This window comes from Sceloporus occidentalis, unplaced genomic scaffold (assembly GCF_023333645.1).
Source record: "Sceloporus occidentalis isolate IW3139 unplaced genomic scaffold, rSceOcc1.0.p SCAF_5, whole genome shotgun sequence".
Classification (NCBI taxonomy): Eukaryota; Metazoa; Chordata; class Lepidosauria; order Squamata; family Phrynosomatidae; genus Sceloporus; species Sceloporus occidentalis.
In genome coordinates, this window is record NW_028316985.1 from 184,204,607 (window position 1) to 184,222,607 (window position 18,001).

The following is an 18,001-nucleotide window of genomic DNA, read 5'->3' on the forward strand; positions in this document are numbered from 1 at the left end:
TTTTTCACAGCCACTTGGCAACACTATGTATGCCACACAAGAAGGTGGTTTATACCAAGTCAGATCCTTGGTCTACCTAGCTCAGTATTGTCCATACTGACCGACAGGATTCTTTGTCAGGGCTGCCTAGGAAGGGCAAGTACTGAAATTGTGGGCTTTGGCATGCATAACAGGTGCTCTGCTACTGTGCTATGGCCTCCAAGGAAGCAGATGAGTAGAATGCCAAGGAGCATGCCTACGCAGATAATGTGGGATTCTCAGTCTCCAGTATGCATAGCCAGGACTGGACAAGAACACACTCTGCACAGTTTCAAAGGAGACTCCAGTCAAATCCAGACAGCAGCAGAAAATATGCAGACAGCATGGCAACAGAAGAACTGAAGGGCAACACCCACATCAGTGGGCATTGTTACACCCATGCGACTGGCTTAATCTAATGGACCGATGGATGTTTCTTCAACAAATCATATGCAATCCAGAACCAAGAGACTTCAAAGGCAAAAGCAGTTTATCATATGCAAAATATTCTTCAGTTAGTGTGCAACTGCAACAAGCCTCAGGCTCTTCCTGCCAAAGCCAAGGAGAAGACACAGGGGCCATAATTCAGCAGCTCCTATGCTTGTGTGGAGCCCTATACCTCTCTGTTTTCTTTTAACAGCAGAATACTACTAGTGTACAATTGGGAACACCATGCTTGCATACAGAGCATTCTGCAATCATTCCTTCCAGAAAGGTTATTTTATAAATCCGTAAAGAGAGATTACCAGGTTGTTCTTTTGGTCATCTGGATCCCTAGAGGTTGAATGTTCTCAGCAACTCCCTAGACAACTGCTTTGCTGGCTCAGTAAATAAGTCACTTAATCCCCAAACTATGAACACCTGCTTAACTACCAAAGTAGGGTTACAGTGGCAGGCCAAGCTATTTTTAAGTAGCATCTCTTTTAACACACCAGCCTGGGAATTTGGAAGCAACCAAGAAGGCAAGAGAAAGATGCTTTGGAAGTCAGTGCAGCCATCTGTCCTGTACCAGCTGCCGCCTCAAAGCTTGTTCTGTGGCCTTATTCAAAGGCACTAGTCCAGGATGACTGGAGAACTGCAGCATAACCATCAGAGTGGACTGAGGCTAAAAATCAAATTTTGGGGTGTTGTGTTGTTTTTCATTCTCACAAAATGTTCTTATGGCATTATCAGCCAATTTTAACTGAGGACACTGATACGTGTTGCTTTAATTAACTTCTTGACATAATAAGCATGTGTTTGCAGTCCAATAAGTAAACACACATAGAATCACACTGTAAAGTTAGACAAGTGTTAGCTTGTTGAAAACTTAGCTTGTGCCCCTCCCTTGCAAAAAAGCAATATAGCTGCAGGCAGGTTATTGCACCAGTATCTCACTCTAAGAGATCACACCTGTCCCACAGGAGCAAGGGATGTGCCATCAATCCAAAGTCCTTTACAGGATGCCAAATTTCCACAGCTGCAGCACATGTGGGAATCTCTCAGACAAACAACATTCTTTCCAAGTCTTCTGTTCACTCGCTTACCTCATTTTCTGTCAGGCAATGGAAATGCAAGTTTCTCCAAAATGCTACATACGACAAAAGATAGTTGTAGTTGACAGGGTTGCAATACAGATGGACACTGTCTGGTTTAATTAGTAGAATCACATCTATAGGAATAAGAAGTCAGGATTTAGAAAACCACCAATTAAAAAAAATGAATCGTACTATTTTGTACATAATAACCAATTGGTTCTCTCAATATAATCCAATATTTTTTCCTTTCTATTGAATTTAAAAAGGGTTCCTAGAATAGCTTTCATAATAACTAGACTGCCCCGGCCTTACAACTGAAAAGACACAGTACAACACAAAGGAAAAGGGGATGAAGAAAGAGATGGAAAATAAGTCAACTTAAAGCCCTTTTGACATCTCCTCTCCTAGGGAAAGCACAGAATAAAAATGGCATATAACAAGCTGTATAGTACCATGTGTAGAATCATGTGTAGTATCCAACCTGCCAAGGGAAGGGGGAATATTAACAAAACAGCCCTATAGAACACTTTGGTGATAGTCCTGGGCTGAGCAGCAGAGACGTAGGTCCACCTACAAGCACCAGCCCTTTGTGTATGAATTTGTTAACTATGCTTGGTCTTGGACAACATTTGCTTCGTTCCTATTTCCAAAGTTCAAAGAGCTCCCATCAGCTGCACTTTGGCCACTCCTGCATTACTATATATACTCATGTATAAGTCTAGAAATTTAGTCAAAAAATTGACCCCAAAAAACTGAGTCGACTTATCCATGAGTCAATGTAAGTACTGTACTTTGACTCTTATTTTAAAAGGGAATCATCCCCTTGTGATAGGCAAGAATGTAATCTGTCCTGAAGCACTGACCCCACTCTATTCACTCATCCATCTAGCCTTTAGTATGAGCACAAACATGCCTGATGGAATTTTGTACATTCTTTGGCATTCTTTTCCTTTGTTTCATCCTTTAGATCCTTTGTTACATGCCTCTAGGTTTTATCCTTGATTTATCCATGGGTCATGTCAAAATCCATAATTTTGCTCCCAAAACCTGTCCTTGGCTTATACATAAGGTTGACTTATAGCTGAGTATATATGGTATACCAAAGAACCATGAGCAGGACTGCGGTGATGGACTGCTTCACATCTTTGTTCAGGTTTGCATTTCACAATGATTATAACTGTATTTTTGCACAACTGAAGTAAGGCGTAAGAGTAGCAAGGGATGGATGAGTGTAGGAGAATGCACAAGTCTATGTTCTACCAAACTCTGGATGCTGAATGCTGGGACTGAAAAAATGTGCAGGTTGAAAAGTGAGACAGAGAAATAACAGGTGAAGAGTGAGGGTTAGGATTTGAGAGTGGGATCTGATTTTAGGGGTGTAGGAGAAGAGGGCAAAGTAGGCCAGATTTAGATTAGGAGTATATTCAAGGTGATATTTTAAAACAAAAAGTATGAAGAATAAGAAACTGCACCCACAGGCCTATCAGAAAATTATTTTAGTCAACTTGTTTTATACACTGCTTCATAAAATTCAATTGTTTATTTGGCCTGTTCATCAAGTGCTTTGATCGTGAAAGAAGACAATATTTCAGGATATGACGACACCAAATCACCAATAAGAAGTATGTTAGCAATATAATACTGAATTGTGTTATACCGTATTTTACAAGAATTCTCCTCCACCTGAACAGTAGAATCAAGAGAAAAAGGTACCACGCAGTCCATGTCTGCCAAACAGCACAGAGTGATAGTTCAGAGAAGGTGCTATCAAAAGTGAAAGACTACCAGTATTAGCTGCTCCCTCTCCCTTACCATCAAGGACTTCTTCAGGAAACCCTGATCGCTCGAATTCATTGTTGTTCTGGTTATATAAGCCAAAGAGAAGATAGTTTGCCAACTCCCGGCAGCCTTCGTTGTATCGGCTATCAATTCCTGCAGAATAAGAAAAGAAACACAGTAAGACCCAGGGAAAGGCACATGATTAACTCTTTGATCCCAAGTCTCAAGACAACAAATCAGAATTCAAGAAGTGACTAAAATGTGAATAGATCAACAAAGCCTCCTCCTGTCTCTTGGGCTTTATCAGAAAATTGTAGCCCTTAATATACCTGGAATTCTCAAAGAAGAAAGAATTCTTAAAGAAAATTCAGTCTTTTAAAGAAATATTAAGACCTCTTTAAGAATAGTGCGCAACTGAACTGATGACACACCAGTTCCATCCATGACAAAAACAAGACAGCACTGAAGAGTATTTCTGACTTGCTAAATAATTTGACCATGGCTAAAGCAGCCGGCACATTTGACTCACCAAATATTGCTAGCATGACCACTCTTTCAACCATATTTAACATATTTGACACATGACAGATTATATTCATTATCCCCAATTTGGCTTGCTATGAGCTTTGTTTCCATCAACTTAAGAAATGACTTTCACTATTGCCAGAGTTGCAGAACTGCAATTTTTAAACAAAAACTGAGAGCAACTCATGATTTGGAGCCAAGGAGGCCCTTGAGCCTTACTCTGATACTGTTTTTACATTTAAAATCACATCCCGATCTACATTTTTCCCCTACAGGAAGGTAATCTCTATCCTGTCTACAGAGTTAATAATAGGTAAGAACAGAAACTCTGAGAACGATGGATAAGGAAATAAGGGTCTGTCATTTCATGAGACATATATCATTTTCTGTCAGAGCTCTGGTGCCACAACAAACTACAGTTCCCTTGAATTGCATAGTATTGAGCCATGGCAGTTAAAGTGATGTCAAACTGGATTATTTCAGCTATGCAGATGCAATCGCAGTGGTTCTATGGGATTTTTTAAAAAATGGAACAAGGAATGTTACATGCCAGCATTTAAAGTCCAGTTTGGTCTTAAGGACCAATTAAGTCCACTGATTTCCCAGCCTCAGACTTCAAGGGTCACAAACCTACGCAGCCAAATGGAAATGGAATTGTGGATAGCTACACACAGGTGTCCTGTCTCTCTGCAATCCTGTTATTTCATTATGACACTTCTCTGCAAAAGCGCAAAGTGCTGTTTTTGCGCTCAGTGGTCCCGTGCACTCTTTCCCACACATCTCCCTTAACCCTGCCTTTTGCTCTATGATCTACCCAGTGTGCCTTTGGGTTTTTATTTTTATTTTTAGTGCAACTGCAGAGTTATGGCAATGCTATTTCATATTTAAAAAGGAAAATAAATGGGGTGTGGGGGAAGAAAACACCTTGCTTGGAAATAGTGAGGGGGGGACAGAAGAGAATCATTCCCATGTGACTTGTCCAATATTGGAAATGCAGCCGAAGGGATTTATCACACCTAAGGACTAAAGGGAAAGCAGTGACACTGGGAGCTTATTGACAGGTTTTCCTATCAATGAAAAAGGATGCTCTACCCATGCTTTAAAGGCAAAGCAGTAATGAGAGACAACATCATGTGATAAACATGGCCAAAGATGCTATCCTCCAGCTTTAATTTTGGTTTAAAAGCCTCTTGTGATAACATACATAGTACGCTATTCCTCTGGTTCTGCTAGCAAGCTGTCCAACCCGTGCCATGAGCACTGAATAGGGAGTCTTCATACAGATTACATATCTCTGCAGTAGCAATTAATTTCTCCCCCAATTCTGCTCATATTCATTCATTAGCTATAGCCTTGTTTAAGGTGTCGAATTTGCACCTAAGGTAACTTAAGGTTCTCCGCTGGTGGCTTCAGGTGAGACTGTCAAGCTGCCTTCCACTTTGTGCAGTGAGGCAGGGAACATTCCTTGCAAAAATAATAAAGGGCAAGTGCTAGCCACTGAATCACCACCGTTCCCAGAATGCCTGGGGTGCATCTACACTGTAGAAATAATGTCATATGACACCACCTCAGCTGTCATGGCCCCATCCTATGTAATCCCTAGATTTGTAGTTTTACAAAGTCTTTTAAGTCTTTTCTGCCGAGGAGGGTTGGTGCCTCACATTCTGTAGGATGGAGCCATGGCAGTTAAAACGGTGTCAAACTGCATTATTTCCCCTGTGTAGATGCACCCTTGGTTACAAAAAACAATTCTTACAGAGCAAGACCCTGATGCAACCTATAGATGTCTATGTGCATTACCTGTTTCAAGACTAAGGTAACTGAAAGGCAACCAAAGGCATGAAAAAGTCCCCTTTCTACCGTTCTAAAGAATCATAGAATATTTTAGGAGCAAATGTGGAGAGTGAGATGATGTTCCTCAACTAATATAAACAGAAAAACTCTGCTGGTATTGATTAATCTATATTAAGACACAAGACCATCTCTACAGGGATACCTACCAAAAGTGGTAAAGACCGCTTATGTCAGATGAGCTCTGGCCACCATACAGTTTAGGGATTATTATGATAGCACAGTTTGGGATTAATATTATCATTGAGGATTATTATTTTTAAAATCCCTTTATGATATGCTAATCTGAAAGAGAAGCCTAGAAAGAAAACAGTGAGGCCAAGGTCAAGAAAGGAGCCCAAAATGACATTTTGGATGGAGAAAGACTCCTAAGTGAGAGAAGGAGCAATAAGAAAATAGATGAACAGGAGAATAGTTTTTTTTTTAATGGTGCTGCTACTGCAGAAGACAGTCAAGCCTTACTTTAGCATCTTTTCTTTGGTTTGGAGTGATGTTTAATTTCCAAACTTTGGTCCTTCAGGAGTTTTAGGTTTCAGTTCCCAGAAGCCCCAGTCAGCTTGGCCAACTGTCAGAAATTCTGGGAGCTGAAGTGCAAAACATCTGGAGGACCAAAGTTTGGGATCCACTGGTTTAAGCATCTGCTTTTGTTTGGGACAGGTGATCCTTTCTTTACTTACTCAATTCACTGAGTTTTCTGAAGGTCAAAAGAAGCTGCTTCCTTTTTCGAACTTTGATCTCTCAGTAGCTATTAGAGACAATACTCAGAAGAGTAATCTCCATTTCTTTATATTCCTTCCTCAGTTGCTAGATGATGGGAATTAGGCTGCATCCACACTACAGAAATAATCCAGGTTGACACCACTTTAACTGCCATGGGTCAATGCCAGGGAGTTCTGGGATCTGTAGTTCTGCAAATTGTGTAGGCTTTGCTGTCAGAGAGCTCTGGTGCCACAACAAACTACAAAACCCAGATTCTACAGCAGGGAGCAATGGCAGTTAAAGTGGTGTCAAACTGCATTATTTCTTCAGCACAGATGGGGTCTTAAAAAAGGATGGATTTTAAGTTCTTTGTGGCATGGGCTAGCCATCAAATGATAGCAATGGCCTGAGCTAAACAGATAATCAACCCCAAAATTACATTCTTATGTGGATTATGTGGCTAGAGAGCACTATATTGCTTTAAACCTGTGGTTCTCAACCTTCCTAATGCCGCAACCCGCCATAAAACTATTTTCGTTGCAACTTCATCAGTATGTGTTTTCTGATGGTGTTAGACGGCCCCTGTGAAAGGGTCATTCGACCCCCAAAGGGGTTGCGACCCACAGGTTGAGAACTGCTGTTTTAAAAATCTTTTTAATTGCATTTTATTATTTTATTGAAGTTGAATCGTTTTAATTCTGTAAATAGTTTAATTCTCTTTTTGTATATTTTAATTGTATCATTCTTAAATTGTGAGCCACTTTGAGTCCCAAATCTGGGGGGATAGTAGGATATAAATTTAATAATAATAATAATAATAATAATAATAATAATTTGTTCTTGTTGTGTGCCTTCAAGTCATTTCCAGCTTACGGCAATCCTAAAACAAACCTACCATGGGGTTTTCTTGGCAAGATTTGATCAGAGGAAGTTTGCCATTGCCTTCCCCTGAGGCTGAGAGAGTGTGACTTGCCCAAGGTCATCCAAGGCTTTCATGGCCAAGAGCCTATGCAAAACCATGATCTGTCTAGACCAAGCTCAAAGTGAGCCACAGCTAGAAATCTGGATTTGGGGTTGGTGTTTTCCAGCCAAGGAACCCAGTAGTCTGTTGCTGGAGCTGGAAACCTCAAGCAGAAGATACTTCATTGCTGACCATGCCAGGCTTAGCCAATCCATAGTGTCCACCATCTGTAAGAGTTGGCATGGAAAATTCAACCTTCAATCTCCCTCTTTATTTTACTATGCTTGCAAGCAACTGTCTTACAGCTCTTGCAGTTTATCAGACCCCTGGATCAATTTCTCCTTCATTGCACTGGATGTACTACGCATCCCTGCTTGCTTTTGTTATCTGCCAAATTCCTGTGTTTAAATACAGTATTTGCTACTTATCCCGTCCCTGACCTAATTCCCTAGGCTGTGATGGACAAGAGCGGGATGTCATACATTTTATAACTCGTGGAGCCGTTTCAATAATTCCACTTGACACAGCTGCTGCTAAAATAAAATAAAAAATTCCTCTCTCGTATGCTGTCAATTGAAGCTTTCTAATAAGCTAATCTGCTGACCCAATTCTTCAACGGCAAGGTTTGCGATTAAAACCAGAGCTCATAAGGAATTATGGCACAAATCTCTGAGTCATGGCAGGAGAGAGCTGATGGATTTCCAAGAAATATCCTCCAGCTTTGCAGAACCCATCCGTCAGAGAAATCATAACCTAAGGCCAACCACGGCGAGATGAGAATCATTTGATTGGTAAGAAACCCGAAAGTCATCTAACCCCACCCGGGACATGTCACTTTAGATTAAACATCAAGTATGTTTCTATGTTATCAATGGAAAGCAGAAGCAAAAAGAAGCAGGAGGTGAAGGACAGAGAAAGGGGGTGCATTTCGAATCACTGTTAGGGCTCCACTTCTCCCTTTTTGTTGTTGGTGGGGAGCTCACAATAATACGCAATTGATTAAGCAATGGGGAAGGAAAGACAAATAGCTTCTAGATACAAAGAGCTTAATGACGGCAAAGTAATTTTGCTGACTACCAGCACCAAGCTCAATTACATGCCGCCCGTGAATACAGAACGTTTACATAATTTATATTTGCTCAAATGCTGCAACACAGAAGAAATGGTTTAGCAACCTGGTAGGTTCAAATAAGCCTACACTCACAACTGAAAAGGTAAGGCACATTACCCTTGAATATCAAATACAGTCGGCCCTTTCAGATCCATTGAGTCTTTATTCATGGGTTTAACCATCCACTGATTGAAATTTTTAAAAAATGTATTAATTCCAGAAAGCAAAACTTGATTTTGCTATTTCATAAAAGGGACACCATTTCCCTATGCTTTTGTATTTAACAGGACTTGAGCATCCACAGACTTTGGTATCCATGGGGGGGTTCTGGAACCAAATCCCAGCGGATACCAAGGGCCCACTGTATTGTTGTGATGGTGTTAAATGTCATCAAGTCAGCTTCAATTTATGGTAACTCTGTGGATGAGACCTCCATGAGCCCTGGTCATCAACAGTCCTGCTCAGGTCTTGCAAACTCAGGCCACAGCTTCCTTTATTGAATTAAACCATCTTTAAAGTGGTCTTTTTCCCCTACTTCTTTTCACTTTACCAGACATTACTGTCTTTTCCAATGAGCCATGTTAGCTCACAATATTCCCAAAGCAAAATTACTTCAAGGTTAGTCATTCTGGCTTCTGGGTAGACTCCAGGCTTATTTAGCTTTAAGCCCCACTGATTTCTATTTTGTCAGTCCATGGGGTCTGCAGAACTCTCCTCCTGCCCTGCATTTCAAGTGAGTTTATTTTCATTCAGTCAGCTTTCTTCTCTATCCAGCTTTTAAAACCATGCACACAAATCAGGAATGATTTAGCCTGAATGATTCTGGCTCTAGTACAGTATTCAATAGTATGTCTTTACCTTTGAGGATCTCACCTGGTTCCTTCATAGGTGCCTCCCCAAGTCTTAACTTTTTTCTGATTTCATGAGCACAACTTCCATTATGATTTATCAAATACAATAAAGCAATTTGTGCAAATAGGTCAACTAATCTGCTTGGACAACAACAGATCCTATTTGGGCTGTATCTGCACTGCAGAAATAATCCAGTTTGACACCACTTTAACTGTCATGTCTCCAAGCTATGGAGTTCTGCAATCTGTAGTTTGTTCGTGACACCAGTGCCCGCTGACAGAGAAGTATAAATGTCTCCCAAAACTACAATTCCCAAAATCCTATAGCATTGAGCTTTGGCAGGTAAAGTGTTGTCAAACTGCAGTATTCCTGCAGTGTGGACGAAGCCTTAGAGAAACAAAAGTGGACTTAGGGCAGGGAGAAAACAAGAAAAAGCAAGGGAACAGAAGTGCCACACGTAGGAGACGGGAGAAAACTACTCCCAGCTTGAATTGGTTTTTCCTGTTTTTCAGAAGAAGCTTGCAGAAACTGTAGTAGTCCTATATAAAGCATCATTTGGGTGCTTTGTATTAAAAGGAGACAACTCTCAAAGATTTGTTTCAGGGGCTGGCCTCACAGATATTTGAGATGCATAGTGTCTACCATTTAACATTTAAACCTCGCTGAGTCCACCAATCCTGAGAAAGGGTTAAAGCCATAGAGGATTGGAACACAGCTGGCATCTGGCTGTCTCTTATAGGCAGAGACAGTTTCCGGTGTAACTGTTCACTCCAGGCTTACACACAGGGTTATGCTGGGATACAGTTAGGGGCTGCCAAGAAATCCAGATTTATAGGCAGTGGCCAGATGAAATCTCAGGGAAAGAGGAGGAGGAAAAAACCTGGCCCAATCAGATACCCTGCAAAGTGAAGCAAATTAGAGTATCCATATGCTCTGGAAACACAGAATCACAGAATCTTAAGAGTTGGAAGGGACCCCAAGGGCCATCTGACTCTTGCCATGCAGCAGGACTACCTAACTAAGGCATTCCTGAGAAATGCCCATCCAACCTCTGTTTAAAGATTCCCAAAGAAGGAGAGTCCACCACTCCCTGAGGCAGTCCATTCCTCTTGTTTTAACTGAATCCTCTTTTATTGTTGTAATCCGCTTGGATTCCAAGTGATTAAGCGAAATAATAATAATAATAATTATTATTATTATTATTCCTCTGTTGAACAGTTCTTACAGTAAAGAAGTTCTTCCTAATGTACAGGGGAAATCCCTCCTCTTGTAATCTGAATACCGTACTTTCTTTTAGTTTGCAGTTTGTGAGAAGGAAGTTTGGAAGCCAAGCCTCCAGCAAAAGCATAGAGCAGAGATTCCTAAAGAGCTGACGAGGTCCTGGTACAATCAGCCCTCTGTATCCACGGATTCTTATCCATGGACTCAACTATCCATGGTTTGAATATATATATATATATTCCAAAAAGTAAACCTTGACTTTGCCATTTTATATAAGGGAACCCTGGTCTCCAGACTCAGGGTCAGTGTGGTGTTGTGGTTAGAGTGTAGGACTACAACTTTGGGAGATGGGGGTTCAATTCTCAGCTCGGCCATGAAACCCACTGGGTGACATTGGGCATGTCACACTCTCTCAGCCTCAGGTGAAGGCAATGGGAAACCTCCTCTGAACAACTCTTGCAAAGAAAACCCCATAATAGGTCCGCCTTAGGGTAACCATAACTCAGAAGCAACTTGAAGGCACACAGCAGCAACAATAATAAGGGACACCATTTTACTACGCTATTGTAGTTAGTTGAAGTTGAGCATCCATGGATTTTTGTATCCATGGGGGGGGGGGTCCTGCAACCAAAGTCCAGAGGTCACCAAGGGCCCACTGTATGTATCTCTTAACCCATATAAGCAACTCCAGTGTGCTCCCCTGGGAAATCACTCTATAGAGGATGATATAAATATTTAACAAACAGACCTCTCCATGCATGCAGATCAGAGCATGCCAACTTGGAAATTAATTCTGGTATGCTGTCTGACCTCCTTCCAACATAGAAATATGTGAACATTATAGTGCTATGAGCAATTTTAAAACGAATCATAGGAGCAAGGTGTGCCAGATGCCATTATCTGAGATTCAATAATCTTTTTGTTTTCTACACATTATGTGTACATGTGGATAGTACATTTGTTTACCTTAGATGTGCCTGTTGTTTTGAGAGCTGGCAAGTCTGTCAACATCCCTCTTTTCAATTTCAAATCAGTGGCTGTAATCTCATGCACATTTATTCAGAAATAAGTTACACCAGGTTTAGTAGAGCTTGCTCCTAGCTAAGTATTCACACTGATAACACCATCCGAAAGAATCTGGATAGCCAAGTCACCTGACCTTTGTTATGCAATTCCACAAGTAGCCCTTCACCCACTGAAAGCATAGAAATGGTCACTCATATGGAGGCACAATCATATGGCAGGCAACCATTTCTGTAATTTTTGAAAGACCAAGCTTGTGTTTCACAGCAAAGACAGGAGTTTTATTTCAGTCCTCACACAGCTTCACATCATATCCATCATGTTCTTCTTGTTGTTGTCTGCCTTCAGATCATTATCATAGAATCATAGAATCATAGAGTTGGAAGAGACCACTAGGGCCATCCAGTCCAACCCCCTGCCATGCAGGAAATCCAATTCAAAGCATCCCTGTTTATGGTAACTCTATCTCAAGGTTTTCTTGGTGAGATTTGTTCAGAGGTGGCTTGCCTTTGCCCTCCTCTGAGGCTGAGAGAGAGTGACTTGCCCCGAAGTCATTCTGTGGGTTTCCATGGCTAAGTATTTAAATTGGTAACTATCCAATGAAATTGGTAACTATTGGAATAAAAGTTCATAGTTTTTACTACATGTTTGTCTTCTAATGATGGTATGTAGAATGCAGTAACTCAGTGGAATGCCCACAGTCTTTGCATGTGATAGAGTCTCCTTCCTTGGAGGTCTTTAAACAGAGGCTGGATGGCCATCTGTCAGGGATGCTTTGAATTGGATTTCCTGCATGGCAGGGGGTTGGACTGGATGGCCCTAGTGGTCTCTTCCAACTCTATGATTCTATGATTCTATGATTCTATGATTCTATGTAGAAGGTCCCATTTCATGGGCTGGGATCTCCAGATCTCATGAAGTAATGAGAAGGACAGCTCTGCCTAAAATCCCAAAGAGCAGATGGAGCCAAGCAAGACAACACTGGACCCTGGTCTCCAGAGTCATAGTCTGGCTGACAATTAGTTTGCAGGCAAGGTACAAAGTGTTGGTTACTACCTTTAAAAGCCTACCTGGTTTGGGTTTAGGTTGCCTAGACTGCAGAGTGACCTTCCGGAGGACAATGGACAGCCAAATCTGCTGTCCAAATTTAAAACAGCACTGAAGACAAGTCTCTTCTGGCAGGCTTATCCAGATTATTTTTAAATTGTGGATTTAGATGATGAATGTGTTTTTAACTAATATTGTGCATTGTTGATTTGTTGTTCCCAACCTCAATCCATGAGAAAAGGCAGCTCAAAAATAAATAAATGATTACTATTACTGTTGTTGTTGTTACAGTCCAACACTCAAACTATTACACCATGCTGGCTCACTATATGCTGTGCAAGTGATTTCACAACTTTAGAAAGTCAAGAAGGCTATTTTATTTTGGGTTAAGCCAAATGACACCAAATATCTGGTGAGGTCCTAGATAAGACTTCCTTATGCCAGGCCTAGATTTCACCCTGAAAACTGCAGTCAGTCAGAAGTGGCACTATCCACATTTATCACCATGAGTAGACAGTAGAATGATAGAGTTGGAAGAGACCGCAAGGGCCATCCAGTCCAACCCTCTGCCATGCAGAAAATCTCCATCAAAGCATCCCTGACAAATGGCCATCCAGCCTCTGTTTCAAAACCTCCAAGGAGGGATACTCCATTACACTCTGAGGAAGGAGTGTGTGCCACTGTCGAACAGCCCTTACTGTCAGGAAGTTCCTCCTAATCTTGAGGTGGAATCGCTTTTCCTGGAGCTTGCATCCATTGCTCCGGGTCCTCATCTCTGGAGCAGCAGAAAACAAGATTGTTCCCTCCTCAATATGACATCCCTTCAAGTATTTAAACAGGGCTATCATATCACCCCTTAACCTTCTCTGCTCCAGGCTAAACATCCCCAGTTCCCTAAATCGTTGCTCATAGGGCTTCATGGTTTCCAGACCCTTCACCATTTTAGTCGCCCTCCTTTGGACACGCTCCAGTTTCTCAACATCCTCTTTAAATTGTGGTGTTGAGAAACTGGAGCGTGTCCAAAGGACAGCGACTAAAATGGAAGAGACCTCATCCTAATCACACTACACTATGATCCAGCCAGAGTGAGATTGCTATGTCAGGGTAACATAAATGGTTTCCTCTCACCACAATCCTCATTTCTAATGGTGCCTCTTATTCTTGTTTGTGTTTATTTAGTCTTTTTCCCTAACCAGATTTCTCCTTGACTCAGAGATGGATAATATCCTGTGGCCACAATGGTTAGCAGCTTGGTACGCTGAGAAAGCATGCATTCCAGAGCGCCAGTTCATGCAGTTCTCATATTTCTAGCCTAGTACAGTACTGATAGCTGGTTTTGAGCTGTTTCATGAGCTCGAAGCTGTTCAAAGTTTATGTGCAAACGTATGTCACCTTTAATCTCAAAATACAGAAAATGCTGGTTGAAGGGGAGAGGAGAAAAACAAGTCTTCTAATAATACACTTTAGCGGGAGGGAAAAGAACAAGAAAGAAACAGTAGAAATAGCTTACATGACATCTCATTTCACCATCAGCATTACTCATAGCAGAGCAGGAAGCAAGACCAGATTGTTTAAAAAAATCTCAGCGCTGGCTCCATATTTAGAGATAAATCTCTCAAGAGCAGCCAAAGCAGCCAACTGTACTGTTCAGCTTTCAGCATTTGGAGGTATTCGCTTTCCACTTAGAGATATTTTCTCAGCAATTAAGGCTGCCCTGAGCAAGGCTAGATGTTGGGCAGTATGGATCCAGAGCCCGTCAGAAGCATATGGCCAAGCTTCAGAGACTGGGAAAGCACTTTTAAAACCTGTATAAAGGACTACACAGACTGCATCAACCTAGAATTTGGGGGAAGGCTGGAACATCTGGCATGAAGTAATAAGTTTAATTATCTGTAAGAGGAAATGATGAACATGTGTGCTTTTAGGTGCTAGGTGAAATAGGGATGCAGCAGCCTGCCAGGACAAACAGGTGACTAAGATCTACTCTTTGCAGCCAGGAAAAGGGTCCCAAAGCACCTTTGTGACCCAAGCCAGAACATGGAGACCCAGCAGGAGAAAACATCCTGAAGTATCAACCATGGAAAATGTAGTTAGCTGGGCCTCTGCCATCAGGCAGATGAGTTTTGGTAACCTTACTAGAGTCACGGTCAAGCCTCAACTGTTTTAAACTTATTGCTAGCCATCCTGAATCCCTGTATAGGCAGAATGGTGGGATAGAAATAAATAAAATTATCATTATTATTATCATTACTACTACTACTAGCTGTTCAGAGGCAAGAGAGAATAAACATGTATTAGTGACTCGGCTGTATATTTTTTGCGTTTCCTTTGTAATTTAAGCCATGAAAAGATAGGAAGGTTGGGAATAGACTAGAGAAGTGAATTTTTCTGTTGCTAAAGGATTCCATGGACAGCCAAAAAGACAAACAAATGGGTCCTAGAGCAGATCAAGCCAGAAAAATCCCTAAAAGCCAAGATGACAAGGCTTACACTGTCATGCTTTGGATACATCATGAGAAGGGATGAATCATTAGAAAAGACAACAATGTTAGGAAAGGTGAAGTAGAAAAAGAGGAAGGCCACATGCTAGATGGATGGCCTTTATTAAAGAGACCACGAATATGAGTTTGCAGGAACTGGGTAGAGCAGTAGAGGACAGAGGGGCCTGGAGATGGTCAAGATCGACGGGAAGGCAGTTAACAACAACAACAAACCTTCTGGCACAGTTCTCATTGGTCTTGGTGTGGGGAGATGGGTCATACGTGCACACTTTAGATTTTCTTTTTTTGCTTCTCCATATCTGGGACTTACCCAGCCCAGAGGCTCCCCATATATTTCAGTGATAGGGAATTTGATTGCCGATCAAGGGACAGCCTGGGTGGAATTTATTTGGGAGCCCAATTCTACCAGTAGTATGAGGGATGTTAGATTCCTTCAGTGAAATGTCTACCATGCTTCTCTGCTGCATAGCATCTGCTGCATCACTTACCGCTAATAAAGCTTATGCTATAGCCATAACATGTAGCAGTGCTTGGTATGAAAAGACCTCTTGGGGATGCCTGAAACTATACCCAGTTCTGGAACAGGACAGGAAGAACTCTTCTATCTACTAAGAAAGGACTCTGGTAGACATCCTGCAGTGGCTGAGCTCTCTGCAAGAGCCATAGGCAACCTAAAAGTACTAGGTACCTCACAGGCATGGGCAGGAAAAGAGTGTTTTATATAACAGCTCATATCTAATTGCTACCAAACAAATCCCTTTGGGTGTTACAATCTCTGCAAATTATTCTTTGGGAAAACTTCAAAGAAGAGAACCATAAGGAAAACCCGTTCTACACCCAGAGACACATGCTGGGCAGGTTGGGTTAATGGGTAGAAAGATAGATGAAGGTACGCCAGGTGGCTTTGCCCATCCATTCCAGTGTTGTCATGCTTGGCTCCAGTTGCGCTTTGGGATTTCAGGCAGAGCTGTCCTTCTCATTACTTCTTGAGATCTGGAGATCCCAGAGCATGAAATGGGACCTTCCACATGCAAAGACTGTGGACACTGAACTACTGCACTCTACATACCATTAGTAAAAACTATGAACTTTTATTCCAATAGTTACCAATTTAAATGGGTTATCCTGAGATATGTTCTAAGGCCCCTAACCGTTTCCTTTAACTTTTCATTCCAGTCATCTCCAAGGAGTTTCAGGCTTGATGCACTGACAAGTTGCAGATTTCCCCAAATATCTGCACACCCCTTAAATATTTCTGATACAGAAGGAGTTTTTAAAGGACCACAGGCCTCTGGGTTTTGTTGTTGTGTGCCTTCATGTCATTTATGGCAACCCTAACATGGGGTTTTCTTAGCAAAATTTGTTCAGAAAGGTTTTGCCTTTGATTTTCTCTGAGGCTGAAAGAGTGTGACTTGCTCAAGGTCATCCAGTGGGTTTCCATGGCCAAGTGGGAATTCGAACCCTGTTCTTCCAAGTCCTAGCCCAGTGCTCAAACCATTACTCCACACTGGCTCTCAACACCTCTAGGTTTACTTTACACATTTCAACCAAACTGACAATGTATGTATTAACTAAAAGAATTTACCCAAAATGCATAGTATTCCATCTGGCTGGGATTTGCTGCTCTGGGTCAGAATGCTCTGAATTTGTCGGAGGCGGCTACAGCTGCAAAGAGAAAGAGAGACAGTTAGAAGTGATGTTTGGAAAGTTCTCCAAGACTGATGGAAGAAAGCACTTGGTGAGACATACTGTCAACTTGGCAATGCAGCATCAGCTGTTTTGACACTTCCAGTACTCCCAATACAGTTAGCAGGAAAAGGACTTTGTTCCTTCCACAGTGTTTCTGCCCACTCACTTTTTCTTTGTAATTTCTGCCTCTACAGTTCCCTGCAAGAACTCTTTCAGTGCACACACCAAAGAGGGCAAACAGCCTCCCATGTTCTCTCATTCTGGAAATAAAAGCAACTTCTACCTTCACTGGACTTGGCAAACAGATAGTATAGTAAGAGAAGTGTAGCTGCCAATAAAACACCATTTTGCCACTGAGAGTTCACCAACTCATGTCTGCATGCAGCATCTCATGATGAGACCCCATATCAACCCATGCCAATGTTGTCCTGGCATGTGGGGTGGAGCTCCTAAAAACTGACCCCTTTCTGGAACAACCTAAGAGGAGTTCCATTCCAGACCTGAACTGCTGCACCTTCCCTCTGGCAGAATGTAAGTCAACATAACTCAGTAGACAGATGGTGCGTTATTTTGCTCTTAAAGCATCCCAGGTGGCCAAGTGGGCAGGTTTGGACATGCAAGAACCCATCCAAGCTGACCTCTGTTCTGAAAGCAAACATCTCTGAAGGTTCAAAGCTCACAAGCATGATTATAGCAACTATCTGGGTCAAGAGAAGTTTTCAATTTCCTCCTTTCCTATAACCTACTTTTTAGCATTAGCAAAATGCCTCGGGAACTGAAATTTTCCAGTTAATTTTCATATCTTTCTAAATTTAAAGCATCGCTCTAAATGTTCAAGGAGCAGGTAAGCAGGGATGTGGGTTTTCTGGGGAAGTAGACATTTTCTGAAAGATTTTCCAGGAAAAAACAATGCTCTAAACAATACTATCTGATTTAGCACATTTGGTTTAAATGCTACATTAAAACATGTTCAAAACTTCATATGGAAATTATTTTATTGGGGTATTTATAATAACATAAAGAGAATAGCATGTAGTTGTTTTATATTTATAAAAATGACTATACCTGAAGGAGCACTTTTTCAGGACACATACCTAAAGAGAGCTGTTCCTGGTACATGTTATATCAACATTTTTAGCTTTCTTTTGCTAAAGAGGTATTGATTGTTGTCTATAATATTAGTCGAGGGCCAGCATGGTGTACCTGG

General features: G+C 41.5%; 1 protein-coding gene across 1 annotated transcript in view; it reads right to left on the bottom strand.

The window, feature by feature from the left end:
- The window catches only part of LOC149313272 (dynein axonemal assembly factor 9-like), a 97,530-nt gene that overhangs the window by 63,983 nt on the left and 15,546 nt on the right, over positions 1-18,001 (bottom strand). Inside the window, exons 2-4 of the mRNA XM_089526393.1 lie at positions 16,691-16,770; positions 3,348-3,467; positions 1,545-1,669 (exon numbers count right to left, since the gene is read on the bottom strand). Of these exons, the coding sequence (XP_089382519.1) occupies positions 1,545-1,669; positions 3,348-3,467; positions 16,691-16,770 (325 nt within the window). The remainder of the gene's footprint in view (positions 1-1,544; positions 1,670-3,347; positions 3,468-16,690; positions 16,771-18,001) is intronic.